Genomic DNA, 16,876 nt, shown 5'->3' with positions numbered 1-16,876 from the left:
GACTACTTTTTTCCACATAAATCAGCAATTCACAAAAGATAAGATCAAAGAAGAAGAGTATCTGTAATGTGATATGGAGAAGAGAGTGAAGGACATTTATTCACCACGACTAAAGTTCAGAGGAGAAAGTCTCACAAAGACCACGCCCCTTTCCTCCGTGTTACCATAGCAAAACGGGCAGACGTCACGGCGAAAAACCCCTCCGTATATAAGCGTTTGAAACTTCTGATCGCAACGCGGCTTGGATGAGTGTCCGGGTGGAAAGCAACTTCCAGCGGTGACCCAGGAATAAAGCCCCAAAAAAACCAAACGGGAGTCGGGGGACTTTTAATTTGTTGTTTTAAAGAAAACTTGGATTTTTGTTAACCCAGGTGGTCGTGTTTTAATCAAAAGAAGCAAAATGGGACGAGGAGTAAGTGTGAACCCACGTGTTTGTCCTTTTATTATGGAAGGCTGTTTAGACATTTACAGTATGTTGCGATTTTTGGGGGGTGTTTATTATTATTATTATTATCATTATTATCATCATCATTTTAAAACACGCCATGTTTTGGTTGGTAAACATAATTGTTTTCAAAAAATGTCTCACCCTACCAAAGTATGAGACTTCCGCAGTTTGAACATGCAGATTAGTTTGAATGAATTTAACATGCATGTGTCTATTAAGCCGTTTAATGTGTGGATTTTCAAATGTAGCAACAGGTTCTAAGTAGCCTATATTGTTACATAATCATTGTACGATCAGTCGCGTTCGCTACAAAGATTATTACAGGAATGTAGCAGCACGGAAACTTCCTCCTATATGGCCGCGATGTTGCACGTCCTGTTTGCCAAACAAATATAGTCAGTCTTGTGACTTTCTCCTTGTTGAGTTGAAGTAGTCATGTATGTCACGAGAGAGGAACACTGCATGACCCTGTTGCTTGGCTCATGGAAAAATCTTCATACTCTTTGACCAGTACGAAAGAAGCCACGAAACTACAACGCGACAACTTGTTTCCTACAGCGACGATTCCGCTAAAATCGTTTAAACTGTTTCTGTTTTGTATTTGAAACCTCGAGATAGTTGAACTACGCGGTTTAACTCCTCATCAGATACGCGACAGTACATCCCTTAAATATTAAAACAGTTGAAAATTCGAGATTATCGAGACGCGTAGTTAAAAGATACGTCGTAACTTCGATTTAGCCTTAAACCTTCCGAATACACAAAATAAACAGTTTAGCTCCTCTACTTAAAATCTCGAGTTACATAATTGAACTATTCGAGTTGAAACTACGAGATGCGTCGTTTAACGATTCCACTTTACGCCTACGACGAGATACATCGTATATATTCCAATTAGTTGAACTACGCGGTTTAACTCCTCCTCATCAGATATGGGACAGTACAATTCTTAAATCTTAAAACAGTTGAAATGTCGACATTTAAAATCTAATCATCTAAAACCTCAATGTTAACAACACATTCCCCCATTTGTAGCCTCCAGATCCGCAACAGTTTAACTCTTGAATATTTAAACATTTAAAAACTCAAGATTATCTAGATGCGAAGTTCAAAGCTACGTCGTAACTTCGATTTAGCCTAAAACCTTCAGAATACACAAAATAAACAGTTTAGCTCCTCTACTTAAAATCTCCGGTTACATCATCAGACTACTCGAGTTGGAACTACGAGATGCGTCGTTTAACGATTCCACTTTACGCCTACAACGAGATACATCGTATATATTCCAATTAAAACATTGAAATATGCAGTTTAACTCTTCTGTTTAAAACTACACCCTTTCATTGAGATACTTGAGGTTAATTTAACCCCTCAAAATTAAAACCCAACTAGAAAAGGGATATATTTAACTCCTTGACTTGAAACTACGAGATAAACCGATAAAATAATCGGTTTAATGTTGTGGTGGTGCAGAGGTGTGATACAAGATTTGTGATATTTCTGTCAGTGTACAGTAATGTGAAGTAAACAGTGTTAAATTCTGGTGGATCTGAAATGATAAAGTTGTTTTGGGGTAGAGGGATGGTTATCGTCACGTATGTTTGTCGTCTTTAACGGTAGCTGGAGAAGACTGGGTTAGTTACGGGGCTGCCAAATATGAAAAGCCAATTTTCTGTTGTGTATAATCCAAAATTGTAGACGTTTATTGTTATAAAAGTGAAATTACATTTTCGAACTGTAAAATAGCTTATTAAATCCATGACCATAATAAGATTAGCATTTATATCAAATGTCACTTTATCTTTGCACATTCAGTCATAATCTTATGATTTGCATCCTGTAGGGTCCATTAACCCTCAATAACATAATTCCAGAATACAGTAGCATTGCATAAGAGCAGAATACCACTCCCTAATGTGAGGCTCTGAGCATCAGCGTAGATGTAAATTATGCATTTAATCCCAGAGTACTCCATGTGATGAGAGCAATCAGCCATCCGCATGTTTCCTCTGGGTTTGGTGCAATGAGCTACGCCCCCAACCCATCAAATCCCCACCGCAACGGGGCAGATGTCTCTTCTCTGCAGACGCTATCTTGTTGTGTTGTATGCGAGAGACGGGCACGAAATAAAAGCATCTAATATTCTTAGTCTTTCTGGGTCATACCTGAATAAAAATGTGAATGCACATGGTTGTTGGCATAATGTAGTACATTCTTTCCCCTACCAAAAAAGTAATGTGGCGTTCACTTATTTCCCTATGGTTCAATGAAATCGGTCAGTAATACAAAGTGTATTTAATGTTATTGATATTTGGGGATGCGTCCTCCCCAATTTTCGGATTATTGCTGGACCAATATGGGTTAGTCTCGGTATCGCCATCATGGTAGTGTCCAAAAGTGGTATGCCATGGTACTTTTTTCTTAGATTAAAATAACGATATTTGGTTTGCATATAAATTTTAGTATAGTCTGTGCTTTAGGGTCAGCATCAGGTGTTTATCACAGCTGTGTAATCTCTTCTCCACCGTGTGTATATAAGCTAAGACCGTCACTCCCCTCTTTCTGAAGGGTTTAACATTCTTTCCATTCATCAGTCACTATGTGTTAGTGAGACCTTTTGTTGCTGACAATCCCGTCCAACAGGACAGAGCCCCCCCCCCCCCACAATACAAATTCTAAGGGGCCTGTCTCAGGACCCCCTTTACCTGTATTGGTGCAGTGAACTAGAAGGTTACATGCTTTTTGCCTCCATCCAAACTCTGCTTTTCCTCCCCAGTGGAAAAAGAAATAACTTGCCAAAAGGTATAGACATTTATTTTAGGATTGTAAAAAGGGTCTAAAAGTCCGAGACCCAAGTCTGGGATTTGCACCAGCAAATAAAGTTTATGATGTAAAATTAGTTATGACCTAATAATGGGGAAATATTTAATATGCCGCACTATTTCTTGGTCACTAATCAGATGTAATCAAATTTGTTACATTGACCTTGTTAACTCATTGTTCAAAAGTTCAGATTTCCTTGCTCCCATTGAAGCACACAAGATGCTCTTTGGAACATTCTCAAATCATGCTGGAATAACTCCCATCGTTGGGTTTTACATAACTTGTGGAATCCATGCCAGCTTGAGTGCATGCTGTCATTAAAGACATTCTGAAATTCTTGTCAATTTTTCATTTCAACTTTTCTATCAAATTGTTATGCTGATGAAATCATTTGTAATGACTCAAAACAGAAGCATTTCCACATATTTTCTATCAGAGTTCTTAAACTGAAATGAGCTTATGTAAAGCTCATGCCTAGCACTAATTACCCTGTGACTGGTGTGGACAAGTTTGTACACTGTGTTTTCTTAACGCCCTCCACTGTTTATTCGCCAGCTGTGCAACAAAAAGAGTTGGGTTAGACACGTGACTTAACCCATTCACGGGGTCTAGAGGTGTGGCTCTGGCTTCCCATGGCAACAGGTCAGAGTCCCAGTATGAGTGGAGTGATATGCTTGAGTGAACTGTTTTGGCTCACGTGCAAGGGGAAAAAAGACATGGGAAAGAATAGCACTTGTATGAATTTTGGAGTGTCTAGATAGAGTATTATTTTACAAATATGAAAAACAAGAACAGGTAAAAGGTTCTTTCATGGTTGATTTGTTTTTCACCTTTTGGCACACCTTCTTTCAGCCTTTTGAGGTTTTCGTTAAAGGAGATCATATGCATATTAGTCCTGATGATCAAGCGTTTTGGCAAATCTCGCAAGAGTTCATGGAAAAGAGAATGCTGAAGGAAGCAGTCATGTTCAGTCGAGCACTACAGGTGTTGTGTTCTTGGTTTGTGGCCCATTTAATCTTCTTTAATCTTTTATGCACAGAGTCTGTCAATTTTATCACCACAATGGACTGTGTTTTGAGTCTTTGACATCACAAGAAATTGACTTGACAAAAGACTTGGATGTATCTTAAAAAGATATAGACTTTAGTTCTTCAAAGCAATGGAGATGGTTAATATTTATGCTGCTCATACATGTGAGTGTGCTTGAGTCTTTCTCTTTTAACTCTGTTGAAACACTCAACATTGCAGGTTTAAACAAAGAGCTTGTTGATGAGCTGATTTAAAAATACCAGCTTGGTTCAGATGCAAACTAGCAATCGAGTGTTCTACCTTTTGGAATTTATTTAACGGCTCATGTGCTCATAAGACAATGATTCACATATTGTATTCATGATAAGATCTGTTGCTCAACAGTAGTAGAGGTCTAAGGTTAATTGCTCTTGAAGTTAAATGTTAATTACTACACCTTATCTACTGGCATCAATCGATCTGTTTGGAAATTTGCACTCTGTTACCAATTGCTAATATTTTACACTTTATACACATTTTATGCATGCAGAGGTTGTGTAAGGTCAGTTGATTTAGCTTTTACTAGACTAACTTAAAGCCGACACCCATCAGTAAATGTACGCTGTATAACATTGCTTTTTTTGTATAATTAATTTAGCAGGTTTGTGTGACTAGGTTTTAATACCTTTTGAAAAAATGTTGTTAAAACCATGTATCTCCTCTCCACCACAGGAAGGTCGAGAACAATATGAGCTGGCGGCCACATCAGAGCAGGGGGGCAAGAAGTCGAAGTCCAAGGGCAAAAAACAAAAGGATAAAGATATGGATGAACTAAAAAAAGAAGTGGACTTGGTAAGTCGGAGCTAGGAATTTATTTGGTAAATGCGTTTCCATTGTAGTTTATGCTCATCTTCTTGCCAAATCAGAAATGTATCCACCTCAAGTGAGCTTAAAAGTTTTTATGCACAATTTGGCTTTTTTTTTTTTTTTTTTTTGCATCCATTCAACATCTTTTAAGCAATATTATAAAATTCACATAAAAATACATGGATGGAAACCCAGCTAGTGATCTTTGATAAGATAGTAATATTTTCTTTTTACTTTGTTGTAGGATGATCACAGACTGTCCCTGGATGAGCTTAGTAGGAAATATGGCACTGATTTAAACAAGGTGAGTCTATTTCAGTCTTGGATTTGAAATTAAAGGGTGGTTCTGACTTTTGGAAGTGCAACTTTGGTGTACTGTTGATAGTAGTTGTTCATAGCTCAAAGTTTGCCTCTGTGTGTAACTCCAGGGACTGTCAGCTGCTCGGGCTAAGGAAGTCTTGGCACGTGATGGACCCAATGCATTGACCCCACCTCCAACAACCCCAGAATGGGTTAAGTTTTGCAAACAGCTCTTCGGAGGATTCGCAACTCTGCTGTGGATTGGAGCTATCCTTTGTTTTCTGGCGTATGGAGTCCAGGCAGCCTCAGAGGAGGAACCAGCCAATGACAACGTAAGGAGAAAATCCCATTGGTGCCCTTTTGCAAGGGCATGATTTTAAAGATTGCATTGTTTTTCTAACAGTATCTTTTAACATCTCCTCTTTTGTCCTGCACAGTTGTATCTGGGAATTGTGCTTTCAGCTGTCGTGATGATTACCGGATGTTTCTCATACTATCAAGAAGCTAAGAGCTCAAAGATCATGGACTCCTTCAAGAACCTTGTCCCACAGGTACTAAAATGTAAACTTTTATGCTGTTTTTTCAAGATTTTTCTTTCTTTCGGTGATGTTGACTGAATTTCCGCTTTGTCACATAGCAAGCCTTGGTTATCCGTGATGGTGAAAAGAAAAACATCAATGCTGAGGAAGTGGTTGTTGGAGATCTTGTGGAAGTAAAGGGGGGTGACAGAATTCCTGCTGATCTGCGTATCATTTCTGCTCATGGATGCAAGGTGAAAATGCCATTGTAAATCATTGTGAAATCTTGTCTCTTTTTTTTTAAATGGCAAGACATTCTATCATTCTATGTCTACAAGGATTTACAAAGGATCTTGACCTTTTCCAGGTCGACAACTCTTCCCTAACCGGTGAATCTGAGCCCCAGACTCGTGCTCCTGACTTCTCCAATGACAACCCTCTGGAGACCAGAAACATTGCGTTCTTCTCTACCAACTGTGTTGAAGGTACAAAAATGAGAAATCTGGACTATGATGGATGCATTTTGTAAGACATGAAGTTATGACACAACCGAAACAATGACAAACTCATGAGCCCCATACATTATATTGATTCGTATACCCTTTAAAGGTTTCTTCATTGGAATTTATTTTGCTTGCAGGTACTGCCAGAGGTATCGTCATCAACACTGGTGACCGTACTGTCATGGGTCGTATCGCCACCCTTGCCTCTGGTCTTGAAGTTGGACGCACTCCCATCTCTATTGAAATCGAGCACTTCATTCACATCATCACTGGTGTAGCTGTTTTCCTGGGCGTGAGCTTCTTCATCCTGTCCTTGATTCTTGGCTACACTTGGTTGGAAGCCGTTATCTTCTTGATTGGTATCATTGTCGCTAATGTTCCAGAAGGTCTCTTGGCCACTGTAACTGTAAGTGCCAGCTAGAGTAATGCATTCAGTTGCTAAAGTAAACAGTCTTTTTGTCGTCTTCAGAATGTTAACCCGTTTTTTCTTTTCCAGGTGTGTCTGACTCTTACTGCCAAACGTATGGCAAAGAAGAACTGCCTGGTGAAGAATTTAGAAGCTGTGGAGACCCTTGGCTCAACCTCCACCATCTGCTCTGACAAGACTGGAACCTTGACCCAGAACCGAATGACCGTGGCTCACATGTGGTTTGACAACCAGATTCATGAAGCTGACACTACAGAGAACCAGAGTGGAACTTCCTTTGATAGGAGTTCAGCTACATGGGCTGCCCTTGCACGTGTTGCTGGCCTGTGCAACCGTGCTGTTTTCCTTGCTGAGCAAGAAAACATCCCAATTCTTAAGGTCTGTTTTGATACTTGCTGGAAGTCTGTCAGTTTGCTTATGCTAAATAAAAATATAAGAAATTATTTGGATTTACAGACCTTTATGACCCAAGGTTGGTCTAGCTGATTAGTGGTATTTGCCTAAAGCAAGTCACTATTTAAAATCACTATTACTTTTGTTAATTTTCTGGTTAGGGGTTTTAAATCTTTCACCCTAAGTATCAAATTTGCAGCCACACAGAACACCCTAGCTACCATCTAGTGTCCAACCAGAGCATCCTAGCAACTATCAAGAACGTCTAGCATCCACCCAAAACATCCTAGCAACCATCCAAAGCCCCCAGCAACTGCTTAGCATCCACCCAGACTATCCTAGCACCATCCAGAACACCCTAGCAACCATTTAGCATCCATCCAGAACATCCAAGCAACCATTCAGAGCCCCCAGCAACTGCCTAGCATTCACCCAGAATATCCTAGCAACCACCCAGAGCACCCTAGCAACGTGTTGAAAAGTACTCTGAACCCCCCCCCCCAACACCCTATCATGCCAGTGAATTTTGCTAGGGCAAACATCTACTTTATACCGCTACCGCCAGAGAATTGTTTACTATCTACTTAGCCATGGTAGTCTGCTTGTACTTACTTCTGCTCTTTGCCTCTGGGGATTCTGTAAGCCCCTTGCTCCCTAGAGCCTGGAACTGGAACACAGTGTTCCATATAAACACCCTCTAATTTCTGCCCATTCCACCTTGTTTTTCAATGGAATTATTTGTTGAACAGTTGCCACTAGTTAAAGAGCCAATTTTTCCGTGCCTTGCATTTGCTACAACGTCTAAGCAGCCTTTGTTTAGAATCCAACACATCAAGTGTTTGTTTGGCCATCCTATACTGAGGTTTACAAGGATTTTTCCCTGTTTTCTGGGTGTGCCTTGTTCTCACACTTTCCCATTGATGCCCACAGAGAGATGTGGCTGGTGATGCCTCAGAATCTGCCCTCCTAAAGTGTATCGAGCTTTGCTGTGGTTCAGTGAAGGGAATGAGAGAAAAGTACAACAAGATTGCCGAGATCCCTTTCAATTCCACCAACAAATACCAGGTACCACCATCTCACACTTGTGCCTGTGCAAGAAAGTCTTCCAATGATTTTCGGATTTCTAACGTCTTTTGTGTATCAAACTTTTTAGCTTTCCATCCACAACAACCTCAATTCATCTGAAACCAAACACCTGCTGGTCATGAAAGGAGCTCCTGAGAGAATCTTGGACAGATGCTCCTCTATTTTGATCCAAGGAAAAGAGCAGCCCCTTGATGATGAGATGAAGGATGCCTTCCAGAATGCCTACTTGGAACTTGGTGGCCTGGGAGAAAGAGTACTGGGTAATTTGCCAGTTATTACATAGAAAAATGTCAACCAAGTTTGACAGAAGTTGGGTTCACTCAGTTTAACTCTTTCCTTGTTCTTTCTTGACAGGATTCTGCCACTTTAACCTTCCTGATGAACAGTTTCCTGAGGACTTCCAATTCGATGCAGAGGAGGTGAACTTCCCAACTGAGAACCTGTGTTTTATTGGCCTTATGTCCATGATTGACCCTCCTCGTGCTGCTGTACCTGATGCTGTGGGCAAGTGTAGGAGTGCTGGAATCAAGGTACGCCATTGTGATAACTGTCGTCTTGATCTATTACGAATTTAAGACATCCGAGAAATTTTTGAAATACTGTGGTCTTGATTCTAATTCAAAAGTTGTCCTCCTTTGTAGGTTATCATGGTTACTGGTGATCATCCTATCACAGCCAAGGCCATTGCAAAGGGAGTAGGTATCATATCTGAGGGCAATGAGACTGTTGAAGACATTGCTGCTCGCTTAAACATTCCTATCAACGAAGTCAACCCAAGGTAATGGTTCCTCCTGTATTGGGACGTTTTGAATGGTCAGTCTCTCTGGCTAGATATGAATGGTTCTTGTCTTTGAAGGGATGCCAAAGCTTGTGTGATCCATGGTGGAGATCTGAAGGACCTGAGCCCTGAGCAGTTAGATGATATCTTGAAGTACCACACAGAAATTGTGTTTGCCAGAACATCTCCTCAGCAGAAGCTGATTATCGTTGAAGGCTGCCAGAGACAGGTTGGTCGTCTTAATAATCCCAGAACCATTAAAGCTTCTCACCAGTGTGATTTGAGGAGAATACCATACTTTACTTCTGTTTGTCCACAGGGTGCCATCGTAGCTGTAACAGGTGATGGTGTAAATGATTCTCCTGCTCTGAAGAAGGCTGACATTGGTGTAGCTATGGGTATTGCTGGATCTGATGTATCCAAACAGGCTGCTGACATGATCCTTCTGGATGACAACTTTGCTTCAATTGTCACTGGAGTAGAAGAAGGTAAGACGCATTGAAGGAAATTCCCAGATGTACCTGGTTCTATTACAAATGGGTAATCGCATCTAAAGTATAATGTCTCATTCTCCTTTTTGTTTACTAGGTCGTCTGATCTTTGACAACTTGAAGAAGTCCATTGCCTACACCTTGACCAGTAACATCCCTGAGATCACCCCCTTCCTCCTTTTCATCTGTGCCAACATTCCTCTTCCTTTGGGTACCGTCACCATTCTCTGTATTGACCTGGGAACAGACATGGTAAGCACAAGTCTGCTTTACTAGTAATTAGTCATTTGATTGGTGGGAAAGTGATGTTATTTCAAACTCCTTATTGTCCTCTTTATTTTCTTCAAGGTTCCTGCCATCTCATTGGCTTATGAAGCTGCTGAGAGTGACATAATGAAGCGCCAACCCAGAAACCCCAAGACGGACAAACTTGTGAATGAGAGGCTCATTAGCATAGCCTACGGTCAGATCGGTAAGACTCTTGGATACTTGTATGCAAACTTATTGCAAAACTGTTTTAACGACAGGTAGTGTCTGTGTCCACACAGCCACCTAGGTCCATAAAGAACCTGACTAATCCTGGAACATACTCTACGCAAGTATGTGAACGCAAATGCTTCTGGTTTCACAAGCTCGATTTTGCATGTTGTGGCGAAATGTGTCAATGTAATTCGTGATGCAGTGCAAGTACGCATTGCATTATCAGCATTGCCACAAGGGGTGCTATAGCCTGTATCAGCATAAATGTCTTCTACGGTCAGTTTTCAGGTCAGCTACTCTCATGGTGGAATAACAGTTTGAAGAGAATCTTGCTGAAAGTTAGTGTTGACATATTTAGGTTAAGAAAATGCTTAGTGACAAAACCCTTACAATTATAACTAAGTTAAGGGGTTTCTTGCAACTGGGCCCTGAATGGCTCATCTGCTTTAATGGTGCAGACATTTGAAGGAACTATCGCCCTATTGGGTACTGAGGATTGTTAATGCCACAGTAACACAATAATGCACGTTAAGTATTTACAATGGCCCAGCGTGCTTGCAATGCTTTGGCCAAGCATTTGCATCTGTGTTTGCGTACTTGCATAGAGTATGGTTCTGGCCTTCGAGTTGGTTTGCTTGGGTTCTAACTGAAACATGGTCAGCCAGGTCAATCATTCTCATCACTTCTGCTTACCTCGACAGGTATGATTCAAGCTCTGGCTGGGTTCTTTACATATTTTGTCATCCTGGCTGAAAATGGCTTCCTGCCCTCAACATTGCTGGGTATTCGTGTGTTGTGGGACGACAAACACATTAACGACCTGGAGGACAGTTACGGCCAACAATGGGTGAGTGTCTTCAGTCATCCAGTGGGCTTTTAATTGTTCCTGTTTTCTCCTGTATCTAACCTGGTTCTCATGTTCTTGGCCATCTCAGACATACGAGCAGAGGAAGATTGTGGAGTTCACATGCCACACAGCTTTCTTCACCAGCATTGTAATTGTACAGTGGGCTGATTTGATCATCTGCAAGACCAGAAGGAACTCTGTCTTCCAGCAAGGAATGAAGTAAGTAGAGGGCCCATAATTCATTCTAATTCGAATCCCTCTAAATGTACAATCTAATTCCTTCTATTACTTGCAGGAATAAGATTCTCATCTTTGGACTGTTTGAGGAAACGGCTCTTGCAGCCTTCCTGTCCTACTGCCCAGGCATGGATGTTGCCCTTAGAATGTACCCACTAAAGTAAGTCTCAACCTTATGGATGTCATTCATAAAACATGAGCAGAACAAATTTCTTTGTGAATTGTTCGTAAAATAATTTGCATTGATGCCACAATATATGTACGAGAATTTTTCTTATGGTTTTGTTTCAGTTTTGTTCGTAAAAATGAGTTTGTAAAACCATTCGTTTTGATGCAACAATTAATGTAATGATGGTTTCATGGTTACATTACAGTGATGATTTTGTTTATAAAAATATTCTTCATTGCATCATGCAACAAATTACGTAAGAATGACTGAATTTTTAACAAAACTTGGTAAAACCATTTAATTTAATGCAACTACTTACATAATGATTTTATGGTTACGTTATGGTTTAGGTTTGGAAAAAATGGTTTTACGATTTTTTTACAGAACTTTTGTTTGCAAAACCATAACATTTTTAATGCATGTATTTACGTTATTATGGTTTCATGGTTACATTAAGGTTTACATTTTGTTTGTAAAACTTTTTTCATCGCATCATGCAACACATCACATTGAAATGGTTTTATGAATTTAGTTTAACAGAACTTTAAAACCATTCAATTTGATGCAACTACTTAGAAAATAATGGTTTTATGTTTACATTACGGTTTAGGTTTTGTTCATAAAACCATTCTTCATCACATGCGATAATTTACTCAAGAATAGTTTTATAAACTATTTACACACTTGTTGTGCTTGCGTTTCACACTAGATGGCCATCTTTTATGAAACATTTTTGTAAGAATGGTTTTGCAATTTAGACAGAAATTAGTTTTTGCTCGTTTTATTAAATACAATTAATATATTTCATTGTTTCGGAGGCAAAATATATTTTGCGCTAATATAATATGAAGTAGTTGTAGAATAGTTGTAATGTCATTTTTTTACATTTCTTCAGACCAAACTGGTGGTTCTGCGCCTTCCCCTACTCACTCCTCATCTTTATTTATGATGAAATCCGAAAACTTATCATCCGACGCAGCCCAGGAGGTAAGAGAATGTTCAGTCGCATAACCCCTCATGACAACAGAGATTATTTTATTTACATAATAATGTAAGCCTAGTGTTCTAAAACCTAGTGAGCTGCCTACATATACAGCTACCTTCTAAGGCAGCATCCTAAAATGCTGTTTAGGTAGGCAGCTTACTAGCTAATGTTTGTGTTTAGTGGCCTAATGCATGAAATAGTGAACATATACAGGATGTACACGATATACATGTATTCAAACTTCTTGCTGAGCTAATTTGACTTTATATTTTTGTTGTAGGTTGGGTGGAGAGGGAGACCTACTATTAAAGCATCCAGTCTGCATCATACAAGTTTATTTGCATGGTTGTCTTGCTGCTCGGAATTTGAACCTCAGTAATTTGGATGTTTTTATATAGGGAATGCTGATATAAACACTGAGATCGTGAACCAAGACATTGCGTGCCTTGTTTCTGAAGCCGGACCAATTTTATACATGTTTTTAAAAGTCTAATATAAAAATAAACTTGCAGCCAGGTCCCATGTTTTGTGTATTTCCTTATTTTTCATTTATTTATGTTTGTCTGTCTGTTTGTTCTTTTTTTTTGTTTGGCAAGTGCTCGGAGCTTTAGTGCATGATAAGAATGCCAACGTTTGTCTGGTACTCTCTGTGCTTTACCTTTGTTACCAAAGTGACCATAGTTCCCATCAAAATACCATAGCAACTACAGTTCATTTTAAATGAATATGACATTTCCATAAAACCATCTAAAAATCTCTTAGACTCTTTCTGCCCTTTGAATGAAAGTGGTGGTTAATATAACCAATAATGACCAATAAACATTAACTGTGGTATTTTGGTGAAATTTATGGTTACCTTGGTACATTTTTGTAAGGAAAATGGCAGAAATGTATTGAGTATTGTTTGAAAAATAAGAAATCCTTTCTAGGTCTCTGCCAACCCCCATTTCAACAGCCTCAACTATTAAAAAAAAATGAATAACTGTACAGTACAATATCCTCCTCAGTGAGAGTGGGCACATTTTAAGTGGGTTTAGAATGTCTGATCCAAGTCTCATGCCAGGAGGAGACCGGAGCTCCACTTACCTCCACCCGCTCTGCTGCAGTCTGGCATGAAAACGGTCCAATGCGGTTTCGGCCAAAGTATCATGAGTCACAATCACCAGAGAGGGTAGAGAATGCAATAATATATGAAGAGATTGATTGGTTATCAGACACTTATAAGTATTGGGTGTAATCCAATTAAAAGTAATTAGTTACTGTGATCTAATTACTTTGTAGTCAAAGTAGTGTAAGACATTATATTTTAAATTTTTGTAATCAGATTACAGTTAATTTTAAGTACATTATAGGGTTATATTTATTTCTAATATACTATTTATGTAGAAAACAAGAATTATGGCCCCGTAACATTTGACAAGGCAAGAAAAACACGTTTACATGATATTTGAAATAATCGTGTTATTCTCTACTTTTGACAGCAAACTGTGAAGAGGCATGCGCTCAACACGTGTGCACATTGGATGAGCCGGTAAGAACACTGGGTAAGGTGTTTAATGGCACGGGAAATCTACCCATGTCGATCGGGTTATTCATAAGTCGTTTATGGCTTTTACGCCGATAAAAGAATGCGGATTGTTGCGTTTACGTGACCACAGGTTGTCATTTTATTACGCATAATCTGTGTAAGAATGTGCATGTAAACGCACTCTTTGTGACGGAGAAATGAGAGGTGCTGAGTATATGACTTGTGTGTAACAATGAACAAAAAAGACATTATTTTGAATTTGTTGAGCCGAAAAGTGTTTTAGAAAGTAACTTAAAAGTAAAGTAATTGGTAATGTGATTACTTTTTAATGAAGTAATTGGTAAAGTAATCTGATTAAAATTTTAGAGAAACAATTATGTAGTGGATTACTATTTTTAAGTAACTTACCAAACACTGCTAATTACTGATGCAGAACTGATTTTTCATTGTTCATGGTTCTGCTTTTTGACAATAATAAAATAATATTTAGACATCAAAAATACAAACAATAATGTGCATTATAAATATTTCAATAGTTGTAATTTTACAATTATAGAAAATAATAGTAATTTTATATTATTATAAAATGCCTTTATGCCATTAAATTTCTGCAAAGTTGTTTTTCCTAAATGGCCACAAATTTAACTTAATCTTTGTTTTATGCTATGTCAGTTAAGCTTAAACAGAATGAGTAATTTATGTAAATAATACAGTTACTTTACACTGTTGAGCACTGTTTTTTTTTTTTTAACAGTGATGTTATGTTGTTGTTGGGTGCTATACCACCACCTATATATATATATATAATTATTATTATTATTATTTATTTATTTTTATGGAATTTAATAACTCAATTCAATTTGATGGAATTTTATAAAACTGAAAAACATAAATCTTAAAAATAGGTTAAAATATTGTTTTGAGTGTACACAGTCACAAAGGCTTCTAAGCTTGACATAATGGGCACAAATGCCTTGGGCCTTCATTCATTAGCTTCCCTAGTTCTATCTCTGCATTTGACTTGGTGAGGTTTATCTTTGGTTGATAGCCCCACGTTAACAGCTCCATCTCCCTCTGGTGCCTATCTGCTGGGAAAATGCATTCGGGTGGAGTGAACATGGAGAGAATGTGTTGTTGAAGCATGGATGAGCAGGATTCTATTTCGGTCAATTACTAAGAGACCATACACTGCTAGTAACAGCTATTATTCATCTCTCAAACGAGGCTGTTGAAATCGCATTCCCCTTTCATCTGTTTTATTTGGGTTCAGAGGATGTCAGTCGACAGTTTAATTACCTACAGTTAACTCGTAATTAATTCCATCAGTATCGTGAAATAAAGCAAGACCTGCCATTGAAATGCATTCACTTTTTTTGAAGTATCCGTTCCACCTGGTGAAATTGCTCAGGTTGTACTTTTTCTTAGGGACGCAAGGTGATGACAAGCTATTTGCCCTTTCCCCACAGCTATCCCATTGATTGCATGATGTACAGTCTAAACTGAGGTACATTAGTTTTTAAAAGGTTTTTAAACTACTAACTGTGCCATTTGCTCCATTTCAAGTCAAAGTTGCGCATCAACCAACAAAAAGGCGAATCTTACTAAAACTGTCAAGAAATACCCAGGTCATATTTCATCCCAAAATAATAATAAATAAGAAATTATATTTTGCATAAAGAAAGTCTATTTTTAGGACGATTAAGATTTGCATGATAATTAAGCACATTCCAACCCTCCGCAATCATTTGCTGTACTGCAAGAAAATCTCTTAAATAATGATTTTATGATTAGTAGTGGTATTATTTAAATCTAAAGTTCATTTATGAAGTACGATTTTTAAGTATACATAATGGTAGTATTTGTTGTAATGAATTCGAGATTTTAATGTAAAGGGATATTCCGGGTTCAGTATAAGTTATGCTCAATCGACATCATGAAAAGAAAGCACCACCTCACCACACATCAGACAGATTGCCATTGACATGCAGTTCACCTGTGATCGCTTTGGACCTTCACTTTGCCTTGATCTTCATAGACTGTTTAAACTTGGTTTGTCAGATACTGTAAAGCATTGTGTATTTGAAGGTTCAGGCAGGTGGAAAGAAGTGTCCATGCAAGTTATGTAAAAGTTTAATGGTCCGATGACCGAACCCTGGTGCACACCCAAAATATAGTTGACTTACTCATTGTTTTTGTCTTGTTTTCCAGTAAAAATATCTAAACATCTTCAAAACAAGACACAGTTGCAGTATCTGAGAAACAAAATGCTGAAGGAATTGAAGGAATATACTGGGTTTAATACAAGTTAAGCTCAATTGGCAGCATTTGTGACATAATAAGATTACTGTATCACATAAAAAAATAATTCTTAAAAAAAAAAAGCAAATATCAAGGTTACAGTGAGGCACTTAAAAATGGAAGTGAATGGGGCCAATTTTTGGAGGGTTTAAAGACAAATGTGAAGCTTATAATTTTATAAATGCACTTCCAATAATATTTGTATTAATATAGTGTTATTTGAGCTGTAAAGTTGTTTAAACCATCGTTTTTCAATCATTTTAGGGTCATGGCATCAAAGTTGTAAAATTGTATATAACTTTACACAGATGCAGTTAGTCAAGTGATTTTATCACACTAAAATCATGTTAACACACATATTGTTTACGTCTTGTGGCTATACTTTTGAAACAGTGAGTATTTTAACAATTACGGATTGACCCTATTCACTTCCTGGAACCTCGATTTTTGCTTTTTTTTTTTTTAAAGAAAAGGAGGAAAATAAATTTTTGTGGTAATCAACATTATGTGACAAATGTAGTCGATTTATCTTGTATTGAACCTGGAATATTCTTTTAAATGTCATGAAAATAATTGTCACAATGCAAAAAAAAAATCGTAATGTCCTAAAATAAACTTCATTTTATATATGCAACCTATAATTTCGTATTAATTGTCTGTGTGGAAAAATGACCCTATCAAAAACTTCTG

At 38.2% G+C, this 16,876-nt stretch overlaps 1 protein-coding gene across 1 annotated transcript; it reads left to right on the top strand.

The window, feature by feature from the left end:
• The first annotated feature begins 227 nt into the window (after positions 1-227).
• Positions 228-16,646, top strand: LOC127443837 (sodium/potassium-transporting ATPase subunit alpha-1-like). Its single transcript, XM_051702784.1, has 22 exons — positions 228-412; positions 5,012-5,131; positions 5,391-5,450; positions 5,575-5,778; positions 5,884-5,997; positions 6,084-6,218; positions 6,332-6,449; positions 6,605-6,873; positions 6,964-7,272; positions 8,218-8,352; positions 8,441-8,633; positions 8,728-8,903; positions 9,015-9,151; positions 9,230-9,380; positions 9,471-9,639; positions 9,740-9,894; positions 9,991-10,114; positions 10,824-10,969; positions 11,058-11,188; positions 11,265-11,366; positions 12,271-12,362; positions 12,641-16,646. The coding sequence occupies exons 1-22, from the start codon at positions 401-403 to the stop codon at positions 12,667-12,669; spliced, it is 3,081 nt and encodes a 1,026-aa protein (XP_051558744.1). The 5' UTR covers positions 228-400; the 3' UTR covers positions 12,670-16,646.
• The last annotated feature ends 230 nt before the right edge of the window (positions 16,647-16,876 follow it).

Source organism: Myxocyprinus asiaticus, chromosome 7 (genome assembly GCF_019703515.2).
Source record: "Myxocyprinus asiaticus isolate MX2 ecotype Aquarium Trade chromosome 7, UBuf_Myxa_2, whole genome shotgun sequence".
NCBI lineage: Eukaryota > Metazoa > Chordata > Actinopteri > Cypriniformes > Catostomidae > Myxocyprinus > Myxocyprinus asiaticus.
Note: the sequence above shows the minus strand (reverse complement) of the source record. Positions and strands in the feature narration are given on the sequence as shown.